This window comes from Cynocephalus volans, chromosome 1 (assembly GCF_027409185.1).
Source record: "Cynocephalus volans isolate mCynVol1 chromosome 1, mCynVol1.pri, whole genome shotgun sequence".
In the NCBI taxonomy this organism is placed as follows: Eukaryota; Metazoa; Chordata; class Mammalia; order Dermoptera; family Cynocephalidae; genus Cynocephalus; species Cynocephalus volans.
In genome coordinates this window covers 29,910,282-29,937,774 of record NC_084460.1, presented here as the reverse complement: position 1 = coordinate 29,937,774, position 27,493 = coordinate 29,910,282, and the positions used below count along the sequence as shown (strand labels likewise).

Sequence of the window (27,493 nt, the reverse complement as noted above, 5' to 3'; positions counted from 1 at the left end):
GACTTTTTTTGCCAGTACCATACAAGTCTTACAAAGAGATGTGCGACAAGTCAACTGACTTAAGAGGACAGAGGCTACATTTTCAGGTCATTTCAACTGCAAACAATCAACTCTTTCCATTGAGGATTCAGCAGTAGAGTTAGCATAGTCCAGAAGCTTGATGTTGGATTTGCAAATACAGTTTATTTTACAGAAATTCAACATTATAAACAGCAGGCACCTCCCACCCCACCCGCCCACCCCCCTACCCCCACCCATCCCGCTGGGTGCAGGCCATGCTATGCAGAATGAGCAGTGATGTGGCCCTACTGCTTTGGAGTGAGATTTGAGAGCGATGGAACCTGCCTGCACCACGTCTTGCCTGCCCTGCACTTGTACATGCCTGCCCGCTGCGCAGGCCACCAGAGTCTGTCTGGGCCCAGACGCGCTGGACCAGTTACATGGATCCAGCCCAGTTCTCCAATTCCTTCATGTCGTCGTCTTCCTCTTCCTTCTTCTTGGCTGTGTGAAGAGAGAAAAGGCTGTTTAGAAGGGCTAGTTGTAGTGCTCGCCACACACGCTGACCAGGTGCTAGCTGCTACACGGTGTCTACCTAAAAGTCCTGCCCTTGCAGCCAGCCTCATCTCCTGGCTGTCAGCAGACTGCTTCTTGGTGCCCAAAAGCTGCAGCGTAAAACTCCAAAACACCAGGCACACTTTCTGCAGCACCTCCCTTGCGCCCCAGCAGGGTCAGACAAAACAAGAAGGATTCTACACTGAGAATCCATCAGGATTCCCATGAGACCTCAGCCCCAGAGCATCCAACGTGCGGGAAGAGAGGGAAGAACCCCACAAGAGATCTAATCTTTGCCAACCCCCCAACTCCACCTCAAGTTGCTTGAACAACCTCTATACACCCCCAGGAAGTTTGCTGGACAGCCTCTATCTACATACTGCCTAGGGGGCGATTTCCTCTTTACATATGGGGGAGAGAGGTGACTACAACCCGTTCACACACTGCTCCCTGTGCTCTCTCTCATGCCAAATGAAACTGCCTCACCTTTTCTAGAAGTTCTGTGTAGAATACTTCTATCCAGGGGTGAAATATTGGGAAAGGGAAGGGAGAGAAGGAACATGAAAAAGGAAATGAAGGTTTTATAGAACCATGTCTCTAAAAAAAGCCAAAGCTGTTTCCTTCCCCCAGGGGCTGCCTCCAAGCACCCAGGCTTTTACAGGTGTGCATAGCACAGGATACTAGACAGGGGGCAAGAGCTGTCCTGGAATTAAACTCTCACATTTTCTCACAGTACCTGGAACTTTCTCTTGTTTGGTGACATAGGAAAAAATGATTCTAGAATAGAGGTTCTCAACTGGGGATGATCCCCCCCAATCTCCACCAGGGGACATTTGGCAGTGTTTGGAGACATTTTTGTTTGTCACAACTTGGGGGGATTGCTCCTGGCATCTAGTGGGTAGAGGCCAGGAGCGCTGCTAAATATCCACAGTGCACAGGACAGCCCCTTCACCCCAAAGAATTATCTGGCCATGTCAATAGTGCCAAGGTTAAGAAACTCTGTTCTAGAGAGAAACTAGGAAAGGGCAGGTAGCCATCACAATGGATCCTACCTGGTTCACAACCCTGGGCAAGCTCAGAACCCAAACCAAAGCCAACCGACCACAAGATCACCCACCGCATGGCATCATGGGTATATCCTGATTCTAGATAAGAAGTACTCACTGGGTTTTGAAGGTAGGGCTATAGAGGGAACATTTGGTAGAGGGACTGTTTCGGGTCCACTGATTTCCAGCAAATTCTTGTCTAGTTCTTCCTGTTCTAGTTCTTCTAATTCGGCCATGAGTTCATCCTGGTAAAAGAAAACATTCCAGTGAGAGTCCTCCCTGGAAATCCCAGCCCCTGCAGCCATGCCTCTTACCTGATGCTCAGTGGACACACACACCCTTCTAGAAGATCAGAGAGGAGATGAACACTCCAGGTTCCACACTCTGATTCAAACATCCTAAACCAGCTTCTACTGGTGAATGTAACATGCTGTCAAGCAATCACTGATGTAAATGTCTGGTGTCCTACACTAAACTGTGAGCATCTTGGGAGAAGGGTTATATCTTTTCATTCCTCTTTATCTCAGAGCTGAGCACACCAGTGAATGCTCAGGAATGTTTGCTGAATTGAAATGAACTTGATTAGTCCATCAAACTCCAGCATGAAAACCCGATTCTGGGAGCTAAGAGCTGCAGGCTGCTTACCCAGTTACACAGAGGAAGCAGAGCACAATGAGTTAGGTTCAGTGGAGAGGAGCTGACCTTCAGGGTACTCAAATCTAAGGCATAGTGAAGTACCTTCAATAGGGGTTGGCTCTGAATTTCAAAAACCTAAAAGACTCAAAGTCTCAAACTGCTACAGCAGAAATTGACGGGTGGCCAACATCCAGACAGATCACTCAGGGGTCAGATGTAAATGCTCCTTCTATGGCTTTACCTTTACCTCACGTCAGAGTTGTATGAGGGCAAATCCTATAAATTTCTCCAGGGCATGGTCACCTCTGCTGCCCCAGCTCTGAGCTCAGGGCCCACCATGGAAAAGTGCAGACTAACTGCTTGTTGAAACCAATTATTGATCTGAAGGTTCGTTTACTCTACCTAAGCTTCTACCCTAAATAGTGAAAGCATCCCTCAAAATCCAGAATTTAGAGAGGGTTAACAACATGCCCTGTCTATGTCCAAGTCTCTAGAGAGGTAAGAATTGTGATTTGCAAACAATATACTCCTTGCCTCAGAGGCTTCAAGAGCACATCAAGGGGCAGCCTAGGTGTCATCTGTGAAGCTTACATGATCTGTATGAAATCACTCACCTCGTCAAACTCTTCTCCAAATCCTACAGGTTTTGAAATGGCTGTTGAAATCTCTTCTGCAAGTTCTTGCTGGTCAGCAATGTCTTGCATTAACTCATCGACTTTATCGATGTCCCTTTAAATAAGATGGACAGATGTCATATAGATTGATCGGTTCATGTAAAGAGGGTCTGCAGGGCTGGCTGGTTAGCTCAGTTGGTTAGAGCATAGTGTTGTAACACCAAGGTCAAGAGTTCAGATCCCCAAACAGGCCAGCCGCAAAAAAAAAAAAAAAGGGTCTGCAAGTCTCCAAGGCAGGAGCAGGAGAAGAAAAAATCCCCACCCTATACAATCAACTTCCCAGCTTTATCTCCTAAAATTACCCCCTGCAAGGAATCACTTGTGCTTACTGCCTTCTTCCTCACCTTTAAAATAGAGAATCACAAAATCAAAGGGATGGAAATGTCCCTAAAATATTACCTAGTCCAACACCCTAAGGAAATAAAGCTTATTTAGCAAAGATAGGTGGCACAGCCAAGGTCCCACATGCAAATTAATAAGCATGTCAGATGAGACCCTGGGCCAGTAGCTCTTCAAGCCCAAGGCAACTCTGTACAGGGGGAGGTAAAATCACAAATCACAAGATACAGCCTGACAGACCTTCCCAGCAACTCAAATCCACTTATGGCTCCTCTACTAGGCCTCAAAGGAAAGGCAAGTATGCAGAATTTGTTTCGATACACTGTCAATCATACAGTCAATACAATATGTACACATATAACTTCAAAGCATGTATAGAGTTTACTGAGATGTGCTCTGTGCTAGGTATCTGGGAGAACACAGAAATGCAGCAGATGGGGACCTCACTGAAGCAGCTCAGTCCAGTGAACATCCACCCTCAGACAACACCTCACTTATTTGAAGACTACTTTTCCTGTGTCTTCACATTTCTAGAGCAAACTAGAAATCTAGGGATCAGCAAACCTCTATAAAGAACCAGTTAGTAAACATTTTAGAATTTGTAGGCCATACACTGTTGCAAATACTCAAACCTGCTGTGCAGCACAAAAGCAGCAATAGAAAATAAGTAAATTAATGGGCATGACTGTGTTTCAATAAAACTTTATCTACAAAAATAGGTGGCAGGCCCACAGGCTGCATTTTGCCAATCCTTGTTCTAGAGCACAGCCGAGTACCCAAAAGGAAACAAAAAAGGCACCCCCAAATATAAGCTGCCAAGTCCAAACACTACAACCAATGCAGAATTTTGGTCACAGGAGAAATCCTCATTTGGAGCCTCGTTACCCTGGCCTTTGGTTACAACTGTAACAAACTCAGTTGTGTAGTTTCTTAAGCCACTGCTCATGAGAAGTAGCCACACAGAGGAGGAAGGATCGCTGAGAGCAAGAACATCTTCAACACGATAGCCACAGCACAAGGGCGCGGGAGGAGACAGAAAATTCCATCAAAAACAGACGTAAGAACAGAGAGCTCCAAAGCCCTCAGACATACCACACGTTCCATGACTCCTGACATCAGGAAAAAGTCATGAACACTGATTCAAATCCCAGCTCTATGCAAGGTCACCCATAACCCAGGGCAAGTCAGCTTCCCTCTATGGGACATGGCTTCCCCATCTTGATAATCAGAGGCCTGGGAAAGAGGATCTTCTAAGAACCTTTCCAGCTTGAAACTGTGCTCATCACAATAACCCTGAAATTACTCAGAAAATATTTCTTTTCATTTCATCAGATCAACTTCCAAAGGCAGCAGGGTACATGATCAATTTTAGAAGGAGTTCCAAAAAATAATGCAAATTAAAACAAACTCAGGTGCTTGAATGGACAAGTCAGGGGTCCACACAATGGGTCCCAGGCACGAGGCATTCCAGGGCCAGCACTGCCCTGCCGTGCAGGCCCTTCCCTCCACCAGCGGGGGGACACATACATGTTGTCGTGGGCAGCTTTCATGGCCTTGGCAGCATAGCCCATGTTCTTGAGCACCTCGGTGTTGGTGTTGGCATTCTCCAGGGCCTCCCGTTGGAACTCGATGGTTGATAATGTGCCATCAATCTGCGCCAGCTGCTTTTCATACCTCTTCTTGCGCTTCAGGGCCTGGAGGGCTGCTGCATGGTGGGTAAACAAGGTTTCAGAGAAGCCAGATACTGGGTGATGACCTAGAGTTCATTTGAGTCTTCTCCCTAGTCATACTGAATGCACCTCAGTTACTGTAACAGAGGGTTAAGAATCTCTTCCACACAAAGAAAAACGCATTCAATTTTCTAAGAAAACTACACAAAATTCACATACATCAAAACGCAGCCAGTAAACAAGCACATAAGCACAAGTTTACACTCTCTAGTAACTACACACACACAAATCAGAGCATGGACAGGCACCCAGAGAAAAAATGTGCTATAAGGTCAAACTGTCTTTGTCTCAAACTCCAGCTCACAGACTTAATCTGAGTTATTTAGGTACATTGTGAGGAGTACATGAGATAGTATATGTAAACATCTAACATATTAAACACAGTGGACACCATTAAAAAAAAAGCACACAGCTCTAATTATTATAAAGCAACTTTAAAATACCATTTTAGGCCAACTAAACTATGAAAATAATATAGAATGACTATACCAAATACTAGATCGGTTGGGTTAAAATGCTATCTTACACAAAGCCAACATTCCGTAAATTGTTATGCTTCTGAAAAGTAATGTGGCAACACAAAGCAACAGACACAGTGATGTTCCTGTCCTCTGACCAAATTATTTCCTCTGGAAATTTATTCAAAGCAAAGAGCCCCACGCCTGAAGATGGCTACTACAGCATTCTCTGTCATGGAAAACACAACTAAACTAAAAGAAAGACAGAATTCCTGGCCATGGACAAATCTCAAGTCTGACCATTTGGTCAAGTCAATGACATCATCTATCTTAGCCTCCTGGCATGTTATAGCTGTAGGGATCATCTTGTTTTAAGGTCCAATCAAGGCAAACAATTTGACCGAGGTGAATTTACTGCAGAGCTGGGACCAAAACCACTTCTCCCTACTCAAAACCCAGGCTTCCTCCCTCTTACTGTCTCAGCTCCCCTCTTTACACTGAAAATTATCTTTAGCACACATCTTAGATGGGCAACAAAGCAGGAAGAATGCTCAGCACACACATGGAGAGGGCAGAGCCAGAAAGCCGCCCAGCCCCTGCCTTGGGTCTGGACAGCACTAGCCTCACATATACACATATGCGCCCATGCACGCTCCCCAATGTCCCCCAAGCTCCAGACCAGAGCCATCTCTTGTAGGATGGAGGTCACAATCTCCTTCCCTAATGGAGTTGTAGTTTCTCCACATGTCACATGAATAGGTCCCATGCTCCTTCCACTCACAGTCCCTATTAGCCCAGGATTCCATCCTGAGAACCACTTGCCAAGGGAAAACTTGCCAAGCTTGGCCTGCATGTACAGTCCACAATTCCTCTAAAAGCAGCAGATAAAATAACCAGGAGAAATTCTCCCAGCCAAAGGATAGGGGAGGCTAAAGAGAACTTGCAAAAAATGTGAAAAACAACGAAATATGCCTCAGTAAAATCTGAAAAGCCAAGTCTCCCTTGATTCTGATGTGAATGGCCAGAACAGCCCATGACTTCAAGACTTCAAGACGATCCTACAGTCACGCCATAGGGTCCCAAAGACCCTTACTGAACACCCTCACCTTCTGATAGCACTAAGTCATGCACACTACATAAATACCTCACAACGACAACTTTGTAAGGTAAGAATGACTACCCCTTTTAGTAAATGAGGTTCTGAGAGATTATGTAACTCAGCCCAGGTCACCAGGTGGTAACCAGCAGAGGGGATTTAAGGCAGGTGTGGAACTCCTTGACCTGGAGGGAGTCATCCAGTATAGCACAGAATGTCCAAGGGACCCTAGGAACACATGAGTGCAAATCCAACCATTCCTTTGCTTAAAAACACTCAATAGCTTTCTTTGCCCACAGGACAAAGCCTCCACAAGGTTTAATGTAGCCTGCAAAGTCCTGCAGGGGCAAAGGACTGAAATTCTCTCCACAAAGCCACAAAGTCTGAATAACCACTTCTGCCACAGACAATCATGGCAGAGGAGAGTCCTATACGTGCCCAGGGGTGTGGGGCTGCTGACCTGCTTCCTCTGTGACTTCTTCGGTGCTGTGTTACTTTTCCACAGAAAAGTGATCCAGACATGCCCTTGTCACCAAGTGATTCTCATGCCTTCTCAGGCCAGACACCAATGTCCCACAGGTACCTCTTTCCCAGCTTCCCCCGGTAGCCATCCCCATCACCCATAGCCCAGCCCAGCCCAGCATATAACTTGTCCACCACTCAAGATTCACCAAGGCATTCTGAGAGCCTGCTGCACGGTAAGCAAGCAAGGTGACAGCCCTGTCTTCCTCCTCATTTCATTTAATCCTGCAGCATCCACTCATGTGGTGGAGACCCAGACTCCATACTAAAAAGGTGACAGAGACTGGACAGGTAAAGCAGCTCACCCAAGTAATCCTGCTGCGAAGTGGGAAGGGGAGGGCTCAGCCCATCCCCCAGCCCTCCACCCTTCCCCAGCACAGGCTCAGAATGATGGCAAGTGACTCCAGGACAGTTCTCATGAACGAACACTGAGGTGACATATCTGCTTTGCTTTTCAGTGTCCTGAGTGTGACAGGAGCCTGATAAAATGTTCATGAAACTGATTTTATACAGTCAGCTACATTCTGATTTTTAAAACTAAGGTTATTTCCCTTCTAATGTCAGATTTAGAACTGTTTTATCTTTTTCTCTAATACAGTGACTCCTTGTATGCCAATCTCTGACCTCCATCTCCACTTCTAAAATCTCTCAAATAATAAATCATCTGGAAGCAAATACCCAAATATACTAGAGAGATAAGCAAGAGACCCCCTTCACCATAAATGAAATATGTTTATATCGTTCATCCTTGCAGACCAACATCTAGCACAACTGATACACATGAAGTGCTTAATATCCATTACACTGAATCTGCAATTTCATCTGTTTTATAAGGTTTTCATATATTCTATCCAGGGTTCTTCATACGGGGTGTGCCCATATTTTATTGCTGTGCACCTCTGACTCAGAGGAGAAATGGTACTATCTTGCTGAAACAGGGGCCAGGGAAATCATTTGGCAGGCTCCTCTCCCTGCATTCCTCCTGGCCCATACAAAATAGAAACTTCTGCAAGTACCTTGCTGCAAAGTGCCTTGCTTCATATAAAATAGGAATGTCTGGGCCGGCCCGTGGCTCACTCGGGAGAGTGCGGTGCTGATAACACCAAGGCCCCAGGTTCGGATCCCATATATGGATGGCCGGTTCGCTCATTGGCTGAGAGTGGTGCTCACAACTCCAAGTCAAGGGTTAAGATCCCCTTACCAGTCATCTTTTAAAAAAAATAAAAATAAAATAAATAAATAAATAAATAAATAAATAAATAGGAACGTCTGCAAGTCTCAGGTGTGCCCTCTGAGACTGGGGAAAAGTCCCAAGCAAACAGCCTGGCCCCCCAGGGCTCCTCTCCTGCCTGCAGGGTTCACACAGCCTCCTCCCCTCCATGCAGTGAACTCTCCAGGATGGTGTCTACCGGGGACTGCTGATTTTTTTCTACAACTATCTAACTTCTGTGTGTATTTATCAACTAGTTGAAAACTCCAAATTAATTTCACCCTCAGAAGCCCCCAAACATGGTTCATGAGTAAAGTAACCTTGAAAATAGACATGGGGTCAGCATCTGGGCTATGAGAATAGGTGAAAACATTAATATTCACAGCACTTGAACCACTCCGTATCTTACAAACATGTGGCACCATGGTGGAGCATAACATAGGGCAAACTAAAGGCTTAGAGGAACCAGAGTGCTTTGACAAGTAAAATGCCACTCTTCCTGAACACTGTTACACTTAAAGTAAAACTTCCTCATCCCAACTTTATTTCCAACCACAGAAATTTGCTTCTCTATGTAGCCAAAGTCCAAAAAGCCAAGCCCAATGTTTACATAAATACAATTACTGGGTAATCAAGGAACTGTTCATCTAAACCAGATATTCAAAGAAGAGGTGTCTAAAAAAATCCCTTTACTCCCAAAGAATCCCCAGTGTCATTTATAAAAACAGTGGCTTTAACAACGGAGATCTAACCCAGGCCAATAGAAGTTTAAGGGGCTGCTTTTAGATGGAAAAAAAAAAAAAGTCTTTGGAATCTCCATATTTAATTATGCCTTTGCCGGTTCCAAGAGAGTAATTACAGCAGCAATTACAGAATCTAATAACTAGCTTTATTGGCACTGAAAGCTGAAGCAAAAACAACTCCAACCATGTTGAAATAAACATTGGTCTCCAGACAGTTGCTTCATTAGACCCTCCAAACAGCTATTTGGAGGAAAGATTACAGAAGAGATACCCCAAGAAACAGAAAGACTTGTTGAAAAGACGTTCTCCCAGGACGAGAAAGCAAGGCACCTGTTAGTGACTACCAAAACCATTTTCAGAGAACTCATCGGTTCAATGCAACTAGACAGGACATTGCTTTCTCCTAGGCAAAGGCAAACTTGACTCCTCTTTGAAAAGTTGCTGAGGAGGGCAAGTCTGCCTGCCCCCGATTGGGGGCATTCAGTACAGGGGCAAATAGCCAGGGCATCTCAATAGATGCAAAGAAGCCATAACCATACACTCATTACTGGTATAGAGAAATTCAGACATGGGGGGACAGAGGGCCCAGTAATATGCTCTCCCTAAATGAATGACGTCTATAGTACTTTCAAAGACCCAAGAGTCTACATTTGAAGTCATCTAACAGAGGTACAGGGCTAGGAGGGAAGAAGAGGGCTGCTTCCTTCCCGCTCTCAGTGTAAATGACATGGCAAACACAAACACTCCAGAGGACACTTACACACAAATGCCTAAGTGAGAACTGTGAAGAACCCTCAGCAGCCTGGTCCTGGCAGGGCTACTGGCAGGCAGGGAGCCTGCTGGGGGCAGGCACTTCAACGCCCCTTGCTTCTTCTGCCCATGAATAAATCTCAAACATTCAGGGTACCCTCAGCCAGGAGGACCATACTTGGCCCTCAAGCTGCTAGTTGCTTTTGCTAGACAGCAGAAGGAGTGGGGTTGGGGATGTCATTTGTCATCTGTCCTGAGTGGGTGGGTGAGAAAAGACCCAAAGTCAAAACAACAGTTAACCACCAGTGTCAAAGAAGCCCATACTCCTGTAGAGATGATTATCAGAAATCATCACAAGGCATCACATATCCCACCAAACCTTGATCAAATAGAAGTTACAATCTTAACATCAAGAGCAGAGGGAGGTTGAAGGACTCTCAAAGATACCGAAGTCCAACCCCTCTCATTAGATAACTGAGAAGAATGATGCCCAGAAAATGTGGCACAACCTGCCAGGACCCCGAAGCAAGGCAGAGGAAAAAATCAGGACTAGAACCTAGGTCTCCAGCTCAGGGATCTTTCTACCATTCAAGTCTGTTATCGCCAAATTAAATTGCTCTAAATAAGCCAGCAGTTCCTCCTGCCATAAGGAAAATCTGCCTAATGCTCTTTCATCCAATTTCCAAACCCTGCCCTTTGCAAACTCCATTTAAAAGCTTATGCAGACACATGAAAGAACAGGAAAGCTAACCAATTTGCTCTCCTAAGTCCCCAGTCAGAAGAAAAAGAAAACAAGATGGAAAAGAGGTGCTAGTCTGCCTGGTTGCAAGGTACCTTCCTCAAATGAATGCTGTTGATCCTGCCTGTAGTTTTAGAAGGTGGGGGCAGGGCTGGGCTCTTGTTTCTTTACCCTGTGTAAAGGTGGTTGGGACAGTGTGGGCCTACAGGACCTAGAGAAAGTTCTCAGAAACCAAAATGCACCTTGGAAGCCCAAAAAGAGGCTGTTTTGTGTTTATCATTGCTCAGAGTCCTATGTTCACCTGCAGGACAGAGGCCTCATCCTGCAAAAGCTTTGGAATGCTGTCCCTGACATTGCTGTATTTATTCCCACACAGCTGGAGAGTTCAGATTATAGGTGCACACAGCATTTTTCAGAGCAGCCTCCTTCTCTGTGATGTATCTCCGTTTCCCTTAATTTGCTCTCCATGGCCTGGAGCTAACGTGCTCCATTTAGAGATGGCAAAATAAGTACTTGTGTGTGACCAGGAAATCAGAATCTGAAACCCTGCTGACTTCATCAGCAAACACACAGGGAGTACAGTACTCACTGCAAGGGAAAATTCTAGAGAGAAAGAAAGAAGCCCCTTATCTGTTTAACAGGGACAAAGATGAAAGAAATAAGCCCCACAATCAACAACCTAACAGAATATCAAACTGCTCCCAAATCATTTAAGCAGCATATACAAAGTGTGTTTTGTAAAAGGTATGATAAAATACTTCCACAGTCAAACAAGCTTAGAACATGCTGGATCACATAAAATTACAACGGTCATTTAGGGAGTCCAGTTGTCCAGCTGTGGTTTCAGCTCTACCATCAAGTAACCCTAGGCAAATTATTTAATCTCATTAATCCTCGTGATAATAAGAACACCCACTTCATAGGGTTCCCATGAGGATTAAAATGAGGTATGTACGTGAAGTACCTGGCACACGGCCTTACATGCAGTAAGTGCTCAGTAAATGCCGTTCAAAGGGATTATTAACTGCAGGACTTCTCAGAGCCTATTTCCATAGAAAGAGAACACCCACACACCCCAACTCAGCACGCACACACACACAAAAGATAAAAAAAAACCAACAACACATAAACACCAACATCTGCAAAACACAGTTTGGGAAAAACCAATTTAAGGCCACCTAGATCATTTAGTCAACTGCAGCTTCATCAACCCTGCCCTTGGTTGATGTCTACCAGCACTGGGCCACAGTGAACAGAATATGAGGCTTTGTGCCAGAAGATCGGGTCACAATCCTGGCCCTGATGCTGGGTGTCAGGTAAGTTATTTCACTTCTCTGAATGTGTTTCATCAGATGCAAAATGGGGGTGATATCACTACCCCACGAATGTATGAGATAATCTCTACGAAAACATTTAATGAATGTAAGCATTCTTTCCGCCTTGCCTATTCCTTCCCCCCTTGGCCTCTCTTTACTTGCCTGTCTTGGGGCTCAGATAACCCCAAAGTGAGGCCTCAGAAGCAGCCTCAGAAGCAAAGTCTTTCTCTGACCTTCTCTTGCCCTCCTGTCTCTCACCCTCTATCCTCCCGTGAGGCAAGTCATAGAAACCGGAATTCCTCTTCCTCAAGGCAGGTCACAGAAACCAGAACCCCTTTTAAAAAAAGCCAGCCATCAAGCCTAAAAAATATTACTCTAACCTTTTCCCACCTTTTTATGTAACAGCTGGCTATAAAGAAATTAAGACCCTCATTCCAGAGGGTCCTGCCACATACCCAGGAGGAAGGAATGCTGCCAAGAAGAAAATGAACAGACAGGCCTTGCTGAGTTTCCCCACTTGGTCTATTAGCATTAGGTCATACCTCTTCTGTCTAATCATAATTTCTACACAGCTACCCATTCTTAACTGAACCTAAGCCCAAAAGTGGATAGTTTTCCCTATATCTTTGGGTCTTCATTCTGAAGGTTTCCATGATCAAATAAATGTGTCATGCTTTTCTCTTGTTAACTCACCTTTGTTACAGGGGTGTTGGTCGTGACCCTTATGATGGAGAGAAAAGGGATCACGCCCTTTCTGCCCTTACACCTGTGTCCAACATTATCTTTCTGTCCCTGTCCTGTCACATCTCCTAGCCCAGTGTGTCTCTCCACAAAAGAGTATACAGCTGCAGCATGATGGAGAAAAAGATAATGTATAACAGCAGCTAACATTTATGAGGGGCTTCCTGGGTGCCAGGCACTGTGACTGGTACTTTACATACTCACTGGCTCTTCCCAACAACCCTATGAATATGAAGTAGGAACTGTTATTGTCCCACTTGAAAAATCAGGATACTGATGCTCAAAGAGCCTACAATATCCTACCTACCTACCCAAGTCTACAGTTAGGCAGTGGCTAGCCTGGGAGCAAAGACAGGCTGCCTATTTGCAAAGGACATGTTCTTTATGCAGAAACATCTACCCTGCACCAAGCAGGCAGCTGGGGCTGCTTCTGCCTGGGACCGGAGATCTGAGAGCTTCTGGGGCCTTTCCCACCCCACAGATTCCACAAACTAGAAGTCTGGCACCAAAGGCATCCAAGGGGGCAGCTCAGTCTCCCCCTAAATTCCCCAATAACTGGTAATCCATGACAGTAGACAGTAAAAGACTCTGATGAGAAAAAAAAATTTTTTTTAGTGATTTTTAAATTGGTTAAAAGAACATATAATAAAATCCAACCATTTAATCACCCCCTCTACACTTAGGTTAACAATTCTACATACCTGGGGAGTTTGCAGTGAGTTTTTTTCTGTGTTTTAAAGAATATCTTCCTCCTTCATGCCTGTTCTTTGTCTTCCCTAAACCATAAGCTCCTCAAGAGTAGAACCTTCATCTCCTACATGTGCCCCTAACAGCACTGAAATAGGGAGAAGGGAAGGGTGGCCCCTTCATTTCACCCATTAGTGCCCTCTGTCCTTTCACCCCATCATGGCCTCCAGATCTTTACCAGGACCTAAAATGTCCTTCCCTCTGTATGCTAGAAGGCCCAGGGACCATAGCTACAAGAACTTGGTAAGGTTTCCCAAACTTCTGTAATTTGCTCACTTTTTTCTCTGGGTTAACTCCCATTGGGATTCCTAGAATTTTATTTTATTTTTTATTTATTTATTTTTTAAAGATGACCGGTAAGGGGATCTTAACCCTTGATTTGGTGTTGTCAGCACCACGCTCTCCCAAGGGAGCTAACCGGCCATCCCTATAAGGGATCCGAACCCATGGCCTTGGTGTTATCAGCACCACACTCTCTCAAGTGAGCCACGGGCCGGCCCTGGATTCCTAGAATTTTAAAACCAAACAGTGCAGGGGCTTTTTATTATCAGGGACAGTGAGCCTGGGACCTCCTATGACTACTCCTGGAGGGAGGTGGCAAAGACCAAGAGTAAGCAGCAGATTGTTCCAGCGGGAGTGGCCCAGGCCATAAACAAGAAGAAGAGAAAATGGCCAACGGGAGTCCAGCCTACAAAAGGGAACAGTGCAAAGGCCTATGTGGCTGCCTCCTCCTGCTCCCAAAAGGGCAGCTGATGGCTTCCCACGGCTCTGCTGCAGCTGGGTTCCATTGTGGAAGGAATAGGAGGTGTTTCACTTCCTAGACACAGCAGGCAGTCAGGGAGTAGTAGATCTTGGTGATAAGAATAACTTAGGGCCAGGATGGAGAACTGGGATCCTAGGAAGGCAAGTGACCTGCCCTTGTTTAATGAGAGCCATAGTCAGCCTGTGCTCTGGAATCCAAGGTCAAGGTTCTTTCCTGTACACCAGCCAGGCTGCAGAATTTCATTTAAACAGCTATCAGAGGTGAAAACTGGGCACCTGTGTAGCCCACAGATATGTCTTAATTGTTTCATGTCTTAACTAAGACATGTTATAATATGTTAATTTCAATATTACATATTTCACAGAAAAAGCCAAATTTTTGGCTTCCTTTGAGCCCACACTGCCACCTGGCAACAATCCACTGGAGCTGAGTAGCAGCCATCCATCCCTTTCAGAAGGGGCACATACTTTCCAGTTCACCTAAGAGCCCACCACTGCTCCTCATCTTCTCCCTGGCCATATTACTCATCGACATGTCCTGACCAGTCCTGTAACACCTGACATTAATTTTAATCTGAGGAGGGGGGTGGGGAGGAGGAGAAGGACTGGACTAACAAGTACAAAACTATGCTACCTACCCCAAGTGACTCATATGCATATACTGAAACAACACACTATACCCCACAAAAATAAATATAAATAAAATTACATTTTAGATCTGGAGGAAAATGCTAAAAGTTATCTGGTACAATCTCTTGCCTTCAGGCAGTTAAGGTTATGCCTAATTTAAAGATAAGCAACCGAAGTCACAAAGGTTCAACAACTTGCTCAAGGTCACAAAATCGGAGGTAATGGACAAAGAGGAATCCAAGCCAGATGCCCTGAACAGACAATGCTCCTTCCACTATTTCAGGTGAAATGTCTCTAGATAGAACCTGCAACACAGGTCCTGTGATCCTGAATCTGGCTTCTAGTTCCAACTCTGCCATGACCAAATTATGTTACCGAACAAGTCCCCTAACTTCTTAGGGCCTTGGACTCCTTATCAAGGACATGGGCAGGGTTGATTAGATGTCTCTAAGTCTTCTTCCAGCTCTAACAGTATATGAACCCATATAGCTATGAGATTTCCAGTAACTGGACTGAAACAAACACAAAAGGCTTTTTCTGGTTGACCCTGTGTGTGATCCTGAAAATATAATTAACATCCATATACTCCATTTCCTGAGTATTTCACATAATCAAGTTTTTCTTGTCCAATGAAATTAGCAGCCCCTCTTTTATTTGAACTGGTTTCATAAAGTGAGTTACAAAGATCAGAGACTCCATCTGGCCTCTGAATTCAGCTGCTCCAGCTGAGCCGAGGAAGTCAGCATTCTGATCCAATGTCAGCCACAAATGTCACTCAGGGAGAAGAGGTAACTGTAGTTAAAAGGCAAAGATTATTCAATTGGGTTTAAAAAAATCCCAACTATATACTGCCTACAAGAAACACACTTTAATTATAAAGACAAGTAGGGTAAAAATAAAAGGATTGGAAAAGATATACCATGGTTACACTAATCAAAAGAGAGAGTGTCTATACTAATTAATATATCAAAGTAGATTTCAGAGCAAAGAATATTACCAGGGACAAAAAAGGTCATTTCATAATGATAAAGGTGTTTAATTTATCAGGAAGCTATAACAACTGCAAATATTTATACACATAATAACAGAGTTTTCAAATACAAGACGCAAAAATGGATAGAATTTCAAGGAGAAACAGACAAATCCACAATTACAGTCAGATTTCAATACCACTCTCTCAGCAAACGACCAGCAGAATATTCATTCTGTTCATTTGCACACGGAACGTTTACCAAAATGGTCCATATTCTGGACCATAATACGAGTCTCAATAATTTTAAAAGGATTCAAGCCATACAAAGTGTTTTCTCTGACTACAATGGAATTAAATTAGAAATCTTAAACAGAAGAACTCTGAAAAATCCCTCAATATTTGGATACAAAATAGTATACTTTTATATAAACCACAGGTCAAAGAAGAAAGGAAACAGGAAATTAGAAAGTATTTTGAACCAACTGAAAATGAAAACACAACATCTCAAAATCTGTGAGATGACATTAATAGAGGACTTAGGGGAACTAAACGCATATAATACTAGAGAAGAAGAAAGATCTCAAATCAACCTCACCTTCTACCTTAAGTAGCTAGGAAAAAAAAAAAAAGAGCAAATGAAATCCAAAATAAGTAGAAGAAAGGAAATAAAGATCAAAGTGAAAAACTCAATAAAACAGAAATCAGAAATAAGAGAGGGGCTGTCCAGTTAGCTCACTCGCATGGAGGAGGAGGAGAGGTCTGGATACTGGGACAGAAAGGCAAGAAAAGGGAAAGGGGGGCAGAAGGAGAAAGGAAGTAGGCTGCCCAGCATGCAGGCCCCTCTGAGTTGCAAAACCTGTACCTAAGTTGGCTAAACTCGTGACAGGCTTGCAAAGGGGACTTTCTGAAGGAATGGACAGGTTGAGGGAGGTGCTGATAACACCACAGTCACCAGTTCAGATACCCTTAGGGGTCAGCCACCAAAGAAAACAAAACAAAGCAAAAAAAAAGAAAAGAAAAGAAACAATGGAGAAGGTCAATGAAATAAAAAGCTGGTTCTTAGAGAAGATCAATAAAATTGAACTTCTAGCCAGACTGATCAGGCAAAAAAGAATATAAACATCAGGAATTACACATGTTATATCACTAGATTCCACAGATATTAAAAGGATAAAAAAGGAACATTATGAACAACTTCATGCCAATAAATTTAACAACCTAGATGAAATGGACAAATTCCTTGAATGACCGAAATCCATGCTCCTCCTACTATATCAGGAATTATACCCTGCTCATGACACTTTGCTAGGGAACTAGTAACTAAAATGCTACAAACCCAAGGCTGAAAGAGTTCACAGACCAGCAGAGAGATGGACAATGTAATATAATGACAGAGGTAACCACGGGGCACTGTGGGGACCTAGCGGAGGGGAATGTAACCTTTGGAGCCATCACACATTTTAAAGGATCATAAGAGACAGCTAGGAGGGACACATCCCAAGCAGGAAGAACAGAGAGGCATGAGAGAATGGGGGCAAGAGCAAGGAAAGATAAAAGCGGAAGAGAGAAATTCAAGAACGGACTTGTCTGTCTGGTTAAGGAGCTGTTGGACTTTATCCCAGGGTTAGTGGGAAGCTATTGAAAGACTAAGCAGGCCAGGAACGTGATCAGATTTGCATTTCAGAAAGATCCCTCTGGCCGCTGTGGGGAGAAAGGGGCTGACAACCACGGCAATAATCCACTAAGTTGTGATTTCAAGGGCCTGAACCAAGGCCACAGCAGAGGGGCTGACCTGGAGAGGATGAACTTCACAGACACCAGGAGGGAAGACTCCATGGACCTGTATCACCTGTTTGAATGTGCAGGGGAAGTAAAATGAGAGGGAGCCAGGAATGACTTCCAGATCCCTGGCCGGTGCAACTAGGTGGTAGAGATGCTATTTCTCAGAGAGACCAGTGACTCGGAGAAGAGAAGATGGGGTGGGGAGGGAGAAACAATTCTTACAGGTCTTTCTGTGGGGCTGTGGGCTTCAAAATTCAAATTAGCACTTGAAATGTAAATTAACATTCTCTAAATCCATATGATGAAGATGGAGTTCAGGGACTTCTGAGTGGGTCAAATTTCTAAATCACTTCTTACAAAACTATAAAGAGCACAGGATTCCAAGGTAACCTAATTACTACCACTTATGTACGTGTATATTGGGAGAATATACAGGTATAAGTTTGTAATTGCTGAGACTCTCTCTGGGCCTTGTAATTGGTCATCTCTGGGAAGGGCACAGAACGGCTGGGGCAGGGAAGACACTTTTAAAACTATGTACCATTTAAATGACTATATAAATCAAAATTTAAAAAAAAGAACAGCCAATTTACTCCCCATCCCCAGACAGGCAGTTATATATATATTTTTTTTTTTGTCATTTTTTTCGTGACCGGCACTCAGCCAGTGAGTGCACCGGTCAGTCCTACATAGGATCCGAACCTGCGGCGGGAGCGTCGCCACGCTCCCAGTGCAGCACTCTACCAAGTGCGCCACGGACTCGGCCCTAGGCAGTTATATTTAAAGCAGCACACAGAACCACCTAACTGTGCCCAGCACTGGAGCTATGGTCTGGTCCTATCTATGGAATGAGGGCACTGATTGAGCTCTTCCCCCCACCCACCAAGTTCCAGGCAGGATGCACTTAGCCAGGCTTGCTCGAGGTGGCCAGGTTCTTGGCTGGGACAGAGGGGAAACAGCCTGCCCTTGGTTTCCGTTCCCAGGCTGGGATGCACTGTTTCTTTTCCGACTGGCTTTTCTTCTTCTGCTTCCAGCTGAATCCATGCCAACAAGAGCCCCCTTCTGCCTGAGCAAGCATGAGAGCACCCTGGCAACTGAGATGACAACAGAGGTCGGGGGAGGTTTGTAGGGAAGTGGGGAGAGAGTGGAATGCCAACAGAAAAATACTTACAGCGTGTGCACTTGTTAGAAGAGCAAAGCAACAGGGAAAACCAAACCAGCCTTTTTTCCTTTTGGAATCAAAGAGACATGATGAGGGTTTGCAGAGACAAATTATCCTCCCTGCCCAAATGGCAGCAAGGGACAAAGGGCAAAAAGAGTCACAGGAAGCTGGTTCTCTTCTGGGAAAAGGTAGTCTTGCCTTGGTCCATAAAAAAATGGGGCACAGAACCTCAGAGTCTTGGAAATCTACGGCATATCTCTTTTTCACACTTCATGCAATTTAACTAAAATGTGAGCTCCTAGGAGCAGAAACAGTGTTCTACTCATCTCAGCATCCTTGGTACACAGTAGGTGCTCAGTGAGGATGGATAGCTGGACACTTTCTTATTTGTACAGACAGGGAAACAAAGGCCTGGGGAGGTACGATCACAGAGCCAGTGCCCAGGAAAGCCTCGTGGGCCCAGGACCAGAACCCAGGTATCCTGCCTTCCCCACAGCTTTGTTGGGGCTGAGAAAGAAGATATGAGCAGGAGGAGTGCCTTTACCACTGAGGAAGAGAAAAGTAAGGGGCAATTGTTTTCCTAAGGACCAACCCCAAGCCTTTGCAAACAGACCCTGCCTTCCTGGCCCTTGGGTAGGGTAGGCGTGTGATCCAAGCTGAGCCACAAACACCCTCCCCTTGATTATGGTGATTGATCTAGTCATGAGACATGACCTCAGCAGCCAATCAGAATCCCTCTCTGGAATTTTTCTAACAGAGCTAGGAGAGAAATGGGGGTGGAAAGAGGCACAGACTTACCCCCCAGCAACCAAAGCTATAAACCAGAGTGGCCTGCAGCCATGGCCCAGACTCATGAGGAAGTCAGTACGAATGAAGTCAACTGCAGAGATACAAGCTCAACCCTGCCCTTTCCCAGAGTCATGTGAGTCAATAAATCCCCTTCCAGCAGGTTAAGATGGTATGAGCTGGCATTCTATCACCTGCAACTAAAAGACTGCAGTTAGCAAGTAATGGAGCCTGAATTCAAGCCCAGTTTGTCCGACTCAAGGGCCCTTATTACTATTGTATTCTCATTTTACAGATGGGGACACAGGCTCAGAGACGTCAAATAGCTAATCTTAATGGCAGAAAACAAACTTGAGTAGTGTTTTATTCAAGAGTAAAAACAGATCAGGCACAATGTGAATGTATTTAATGCCACAGAACTGTACCCTTAAAAATGGTTAAAATGGAAATTTTTATGTTACGTATATCTTATCACAATTAAAAACAAAAACAGATTGGTTCATGAATTTTTGCTATCTGACCTTCCCTGCTGAACACTGTAGCTTATAACAATGTATGTAAGAAAAATAAAACTAGAGGACTAACTCCAAACTGTACAGAATTACCAGAAACTGAAACTGAGAGAAAATAACCTCTGTTCCCTTGAACAAGTCACAACAGTACTAGATTACAATCTAACTGTTTAGAAATGAATGTAAAGAAAGAAATGTCAGAAAGCAGGCTTCCTACACCAAGGAAAACAATATCTCAAAGGTCCTAAAATAGCCAATTAGAAAACAAAAAGATAAGGAGTGCTATGGACTGAATTATGCCTCCCCAGAATACATATGTTGAGGCCAGCCTCACATGTGACTGCATTTGGAGATGTGGCCTTTAGGTAGTAACTAAGGCTAAATGAGATCATATGGGTGGGGCCCTAATCTGATAGGACTAGTGGCCTTATAAGAATAGAGATCTCTCTCTCTTTCTACCCACCCCCCATAACACTCACACATGCCAAGGAAAGGCCATGTGAAGACACAGAAAGAAGACAGCTGGTTGTCTGCAAGCCAGGAAGAGAGCCTTCACCAGAAACCGAATCACCCAGCACCTTGACTTCCAGTCTCCACAACTATGAAAAAATAAATTTCTGTTATTTAAACCTCCCAGTCTATGGTATTTTGTTATGGCAGCCTGAGCTAACTAATACAAGGAAGACAAGCACTGAGGATTACCCAGCCATTCAAAATCCTTAATCCAGGGCTGGCCAGTTAGCTCACTTTATTCAGAGCATGGTACTGATAACACCAAGGTAAAAAATTTGGATCCTGGTATGGCCAGCCACCAAAAAAACAAACAAACCCACAAAATCTTTAATCCTGGCCATAATATCCCTCATATCCTCTTGCTGTGGGGCTCCCAGGGACCTACTTCAGATGACTGACAGCCTCAGCATTCACCCTGCCTCCCCACTCTAGCCTCCTCCTCCTCGGGACCTTGCTTTTCCTGGCTCCAAATGCTGGGGGGAACCATCCAATGTTCCTGTCACTCCATTCATCCTCCTCCTTGCCACCATTCTCTCCCAGCCAAGCTTCCTTCCAAATCCTGCTGAGCACTCCTCCAGAACGTCTTCATGAGCCACCAACGTGAGAGATGATTCTGGTTCCAGCTCTGCTGCCAGCCAGATCTGATCAAATCAAAGTCTTAGTTTCCTACTCTGTCAAATAGGGTAAGAGAATGGACCCAGATGACCTCTCAAGTCCCTTATATTTCCAAAACACAGTAACTCATTTCATTAGAACCTGAACAAGGTTCAGCCAGGCTAAGCCATCACCCTTCTTCCTTTCCTATCTACAGTCTACACATGTACACACATACCAAGATGCGGCTCTATAATGTTCAGATGTCCTAGGTTGTTATCTCTTCACACTGGCTCTACCTCAGGCAATGGTCTTAACTACCTCCGAAACCTCTTTCTTTGAAGAAAAAGATCGCCATGCATCTACTTTGGATATGGCCTCCATCCCTCCTAACAACCACAGAGCCATATGCCTTTATTAGCAATTTTAAAAAGTTGTTTCTCATTTATGCAAAGGATCAGAAAAGACCTTCTTGGGTCTGTTTTCACTTAAGAAAGAGAAAATCCTATGTTTTAAACTATTTGACCAAAGGGGGCAGAAATTCAGACCAAAATTAACTCAGAAGATCTGTTGTCTTAGTCTTAAGACCCAAGACCAAAGGGAAGTCTGCTACTTAGAGCCTGGGGGCCTGACAAGGGCAGGAAGTGCCTCTTGTTTTTGCTTTCTCCATGCTGCCCAGTCTGCTCCTATTTCCCAAGGGAGAAGGCAAACTGGGTCTACACCTCTCCAAGTACCCAATGTGGCTAAGAAGTGGCTTATAAAATCTTAATCTGGCCCTTTTCCTGTTTACAAACATTTAGAGGACCAGGGAAAATTCCGTGCCTACATAAACACACACACCCTCTCCTCTCCCAGCAAGAGGCAGCTCTTTCCTCCAAGCTTCTCACACAGCCCTTCTCACTTTCTCCTTTGGATTCTAGTCATAATTCCTGATGGGTTGTGAGCCCCAGACAGAGGCCAACAATTCCTAATTTCTGTACTCCCAGAACACCTAGCAGTGTGCCCTGTACTGAAGGTGTTTGGGAAACATGTTAGATAAGTAACAGAAGGATAAATGGCCTCTGAGAGTCTTAAAGGAGCCAGAGTAAACAAACACTGCTCTTTTCTCAAGTCCTGAGCTGCTACAAAAATCATCAAGACAGCTGGGGTGCTGAAAATGTTCTATATTTTGATCTGGGTGGTGGTTACACAGGGACATACATCTGTAAAAATTCATTGAGCTGTACATTTAAGATTTGTCTGCTTTACTGTAAGTTATACTGCAATAAAAAGAAAAAAACAAACAAGCAGCACCAAAAATTGCTATTTATATACCAATTTTTTCTTAGGTCTCTTTATAGACTTCCTAATCCTCTCCAGAGTCAGTAAAACGGGCTAAAAGTAGGAATTATTCTGATCCTTTGCAGAGGAACCTGTGATAAAGAGAAAGACAGTGCCTTATTCAGCCTGGTCACACAGAGTCAGAAATGTACGAGCAACAAGACCCTGGGGTTTGTGATCCTCCACCCAGGCTGTGCCAGCCTGCCAAACCACTGACAGCCAGATATAATTCAAAAGAAAACAACCCCCTAAAATAGGAACTGTTTGCTACATCTCTCCTGTTAGCCGGCTTTCTGCATGGCAACTTTAACATTCTTTTCAAAACCATTCTGGCAGGGTTGGGAACATGCCACTACAGCATCTGCTGAGAATCAGTGAGGCAGCAGAAAAACTCACTGGAATGAGGAAATAGGAGCCATATGCTCCAATCCCAGCTTTGCCTTCAATGAATGAGCTGTGTCACTTTTAACAGGTGTACTAACTTCTCTGGGCCTGGGATTCCCCTCCGTATGGGCAAGATGAGCTCTTAAGCTGTGTGATTTATCCAGAGCTGCTTAGGAGATAGGAATGTACTATGCAAGTTAATAAAAGGAGAGAGCTGTTTCAATGTTACTAGTACGGACTTGAGGTTTTAAAGGCCCTAATTTAGAACCAGGTGGATAAATGTTTTCCATATTCCTAAGAGGCTTAGCTGCTCATGATGGAGCCAGGACTTACACTAAGCCCACAAGGCCTTTGCAAAAAAGCCCGCTCTCCTCCCAGCACTCCCAACATCATTAGTTGCTTCTTCACTCGCCATCCTAAAGAGCAGATTTAATTAAAATGACTCAAGTCAGGCCAGCACTCAGCAGCTGGTTCCTTTCTTTGTTACTCTCACATAGGAGACAAGTCCCCTATATCCTGTGACCCCAAAGGTGGGTCAGTGGCAAAGTCAAGTTCCTGCCACACATATGCACACCCAGTGTGCTTAATGGTCACTTAATGGTCACCAGGTTTCTGTCCAGCAGGGCTTGAACATGCTCAACCCCAGCAGAAAGTTGTGCCTCTCATTTGCCAAAAGGCTGGCAGTAAAGTCAGAGGCAGGCTACTGATCGAAACAAGGCTCAGATGCCAGGAGAGATGCCCTCCAGCATCTGTGCTGCTCAGGGGAGCTGCTAAAAACCACTAATCAGCTCTGGCCTCTGAACCAGGGAATCAAAATGGAAAAGTGAGGGGCCGAGCCCGTGGCACACTCGGTAGAGTGCTGCGCTGGGAGCGCGGCGATCCTCCCGCCGCGGGTTCGGATCCTATATAGGAATGACCGGTGCACTCACTGGCTGAGTGTCGGTCACGAAAAAACGACAAAATGGAAAAGTGTCCAGCACCTTCTACAAAAACAGCCTGTGGCTACCGTCGACTTTTACAATGAGCAGGGATGTACCCAAGCTGTTAACAGAAAATGAATGGTGAGCTGCTCCATCTTTTTATGCAGCAAAACTGCTGGGAGCAACACCTGGTTCTCTGGAGGCTTACTGTATAATATGGCACTCATTGGCTCAAAGAATGTTAGAGCAGGAAGGAATCTTAGCACTCATTTAATCCATCCTTATGTTGTTGTTGAGAAAACAAGGCCAGAGGTGGGAAGGCACTTGCCCAAAGACACGTGGTGACTGAGTCAGAACTAAGAACTTGGGTGCACGGCATCTCAAGACCTAGGGCTCTGCTTCACCATTTTGGGTGATGGAGTGAGCACCCAGGGACAGAAAAGCGAACAGAAGGCTGGGAGCTAAGGAAAAGGGGTTGAGGGGTATGTGGGAAGAGTTAGTTCTCAGACTTTTGTGAATGGGATTGTAGATAGAGTCTGGATTGAACTTAAATTTATGACCTCAGAAATACAGGTCACTGTTATCAGCCAAGAGAAGTAACTAGCTCTCTCTAAGATCAAAGATAAACATTAAGGGAAGATTAAATAATCCCAAAATCATGACTAATTGAGTGAGCCAACCAGGCAGCCCGGAGTGAAACATACAATATAAGACAGCAAAGGTGGGCTGGCCAGTTAGCTTAGTTGGTTAGAGCACAGCCTTATAACACCAAGGTCACGGATTCCCATACCAGCCAGCCGCTAAAAAAAAAAAAGAAAAAGACAGCCAAGGACCTGATCAATAAATGAGGCTGGGTCAAGCTAATTTGATCAGGAAGGATTTGCCTGCTTACCTTTGGCATGTAACCTGAGATATTCTCAGAGCAGAGGAAAACTGTTGTCTTACTCAGCTGCCCAGGATATGCTGGGCTTCAAATAAAGCAGAAGGGGAACTGGGGAGAAGTAACAAGAGAAAAGGTAATGACCCATAGGACTTTCCTTATCAGGGAAAAGCCCCTCTGCCCACCTCATTCCTTCAGGCAGCAATGGATAGAAAGCCTACCGATGGGAAACTTCACCAGGGTGCTGCAGGGAGATGGCTGCTGGTCTGCAGCACACTGCTCTCTAGAGACAGAAAATGTCCATTTCGTAAGTGCCTCACTAAACCCAAACACAAATTCTTCAGCTTGGCAACCAGGGCCTCCTCTGGGAAGCCACAGCCAAAACCTTCACCCCACCTGAGCCACCACCACTGCCCCTCACCCACACCCCATAATCCCTCATCTCTGCCACATACACACACAGCATATATTAATCTTTGTACCTTGGATCCCATAATCTCCTCTGCCTGGAATTGTCCTACCCCCTTGCTCTGTTCCAAATCCCATTATCTGTCAAGTCCCAACTCAGAACCCCTCCCCTCCCTGGCGCTGTCTCAGAGCCTCTCAGTTGTAATTCATTTCTCCTTCTGTCCTCCTCCTACCATACTTTGAATAAATACCAATGATGCTGTGTCTTACCTTAGAGACTGTTGTGCACTGTCTGCCTTTCTCCCCAGCCCTCACCAGACTGGAAGCTCCTGGAAGTTTAAGAACTCTGTGTCCCACAGAGTCCCTTCAAATGGAGTGTTTCACAGTGAACACTCAAAATGTTTGCTGACTTGGGTGGAACTTAATCTTTTTCCTCTTCCCATATCATCTGACAGAAACAAATAGCCCCATCCTGGGATGCAAACCAGAAGTCCCAGCTCCTAAATCTGGGAGGAGCTGGCTCTTTTTCAGGGACCATTTGTGTGCCCTGGCCTCTCTGTTTATCTTTGCAATAAGAATAATGGTTCTTGTCAGAGAAGCTGACTGCTTTGAGATGAGAGGCTCTGGAAACACAGATTCTCAAGTTCAAGGCCATTACTGTAAACTCCCCTTGGACCCATGCTCCATTTACCAACTAATGCTAGAAACTTAAAAGCTTGTTTCCAGCCAAATGTCTCTTCTTTTATCACAAATGCCCTAGTGTATAGCTGTTGAGAGAAATGCACTGAGGACTCTGGGTAGTCTGTTGAATTTTATTTCCACAGAGTGTAGAGATTTCCATCTCAAGTGTGGAGAGAGTTCATGATTTCAGGAAAAGCCCAGAGTTTCATGCAGGCTGTTCTCTTGAGTCTCGTGGCATAATGCATCAATTGGTTCCCAATCCGTGGTTTGTGAGCCCATGGGGTTCACAGTTATCGCTCCAGTGCTCTGTGAATATGCCTGCCTGTGCACTAAATGATGAATGTACCACACAATAATAAAAACAACAACCATGTGATCACTCCTACCATTTACGTCAGACACAGTCCTATGACAGAGACACAGAACAGTGGGTAGTTAGTAAATATGGTGCTGAAAGGAATCATGTATCTGTATCTTCTCAATTAACAGGTACTAAAAGTATAGCTATTATCACATAACCATTCCTGACATTTTTTGGAATTGGAAAAGGGTCTTCCAATCTGAAAAGACTATGGACCTCTGGGTTGATGAAAGAGCCCTGTGTGGGAGGGATTCAAGTCTGAGTCCCAGCCCTAGCCAGACTCCCAGAAAGCAGAGCCAGGTGGCCCTGAGCTAAATCTCTAGATCTTGGTTTCCTGAACAGAACAACCAAACGGTAGGATTAAAAATACTCCAACAAGTCCCCTCAGCTCTGCTTTTTATGATCCCCTCATCCTTAGACCATCCTCTAAAGCTCTAGAGCTGTACCTGCAGTGGCTTGACAATTGCTGCTCCCCCTCCCCCACCCGGGGGACATTTGGCAATATTTGGAGACATTTTAATTGTCACAATTAGAGGAGGGGCTGCTATGAACATCTAGTGGGTAGAGGCCAAAGATGCTACTAAATATCCTATAATACACAGGACAGCCCTCCACAACAAAGAGGTACCCCGTCCAAAATGCCAATAGTGCCAAGGTTAAGCAACACTGCTCTAGAGGACACAGATTACTGTGGGAAAAGATGGAAACTAGGCTGGAAAAGGCACAATGCTGATGGCATAGCAGACTATGAACAAATGAATACAAGTGAATAAAGGCTATCAAACCATTCTAGAATGTATTAACAGTCTCCTCACTTCTCTCTGGCACAAGTCTCACTGTGCATAAAATGATCCAGTCACTCTAAGGACCCCAACCCTAACCTGTCCTCCTCAAACTGACCGCACCCTCTACTGACACACAGGTTTGCTGGAGCTGCCAGGGGAATCTGAATTTGAGCATTAATAGTAAGGAACAGCATCGTGTGGTAATTAAGCACTAGACTTGGAGCCCTAAAGAAGGGCTCCAAGGGCTGGCTGGTGGCTCACTTGGGAGAGTGTGGTGCTGATAACACCAAGGCCACGGGTTCAGATCCCCATATACGGATGGCCAGTTAGCTCACTTGGGAGAGCGTGGTACTGACAACACCAAGTCAAGGGTTAAGATCCCCTTACTGGTCATCTTTAAAAAAAAAAAAAAAAAAAGAAGAAGGGCTCCAGCCTTGGTTCTGCCTCTAGGTAAACCACTAATTGCTTTGAGACTTAGTTTCCTCCTCTGCAAAATGGGGCTAAAAATCATAACCTGCCCTACTTACCTTATAAGGCTTCTCTGAATTTCAAAACTAGATTATGCATGTCAAAGTACTTTGGAACCCACAAAACCCTGTACAAATATGAAGTATTCCCCTGAAGAATAATAGAAGGTGCTCACACTGGAGGGAATATTATAAAAATTGATTTCCAATGACAGAATTCTGTCCATTGATAAGTTATGAGCACTCAAGAATACAGTGTTCTGGCCCTATAAGA

The 27,493-nt window shown here is 44.7% G+C and overlaps 1 protein-coding gene across 1 annotated transcript in view; it reads right to left on the bottom strand.

The window, feature by feature from the left end:
- Positions 1–253: 253 nt before the first annotated feature.
- Positions 254–27,493, bottom strand: part of CHMP4B (charged multivesicular body protein 4B) — a 37,001-nt gene continuing 9,761 nt past the window's right edge. The window contains exons 2-5 of the mRNA XM_063108561.1: positions 4,775–4,952; positions 2,849–2,963; positions 1,717–1,843; positions 254–501 (exon numbers count right to left, since the gene is read on the bottom strand). Coding sequence (XP_062964631.1) covers positions 437–501; positions 1,717–1,843; positions 2,849–2,963; positions 4,775–4,952 — 485 coding nt within the window. The 3' untranslated portion in view covers positions 254–436. The remainder of the gene's footprint in view (positions 502–1,716; positions 1,844–2,848; positions 2,964–4,774; positions 4,953–27,493) is intronic.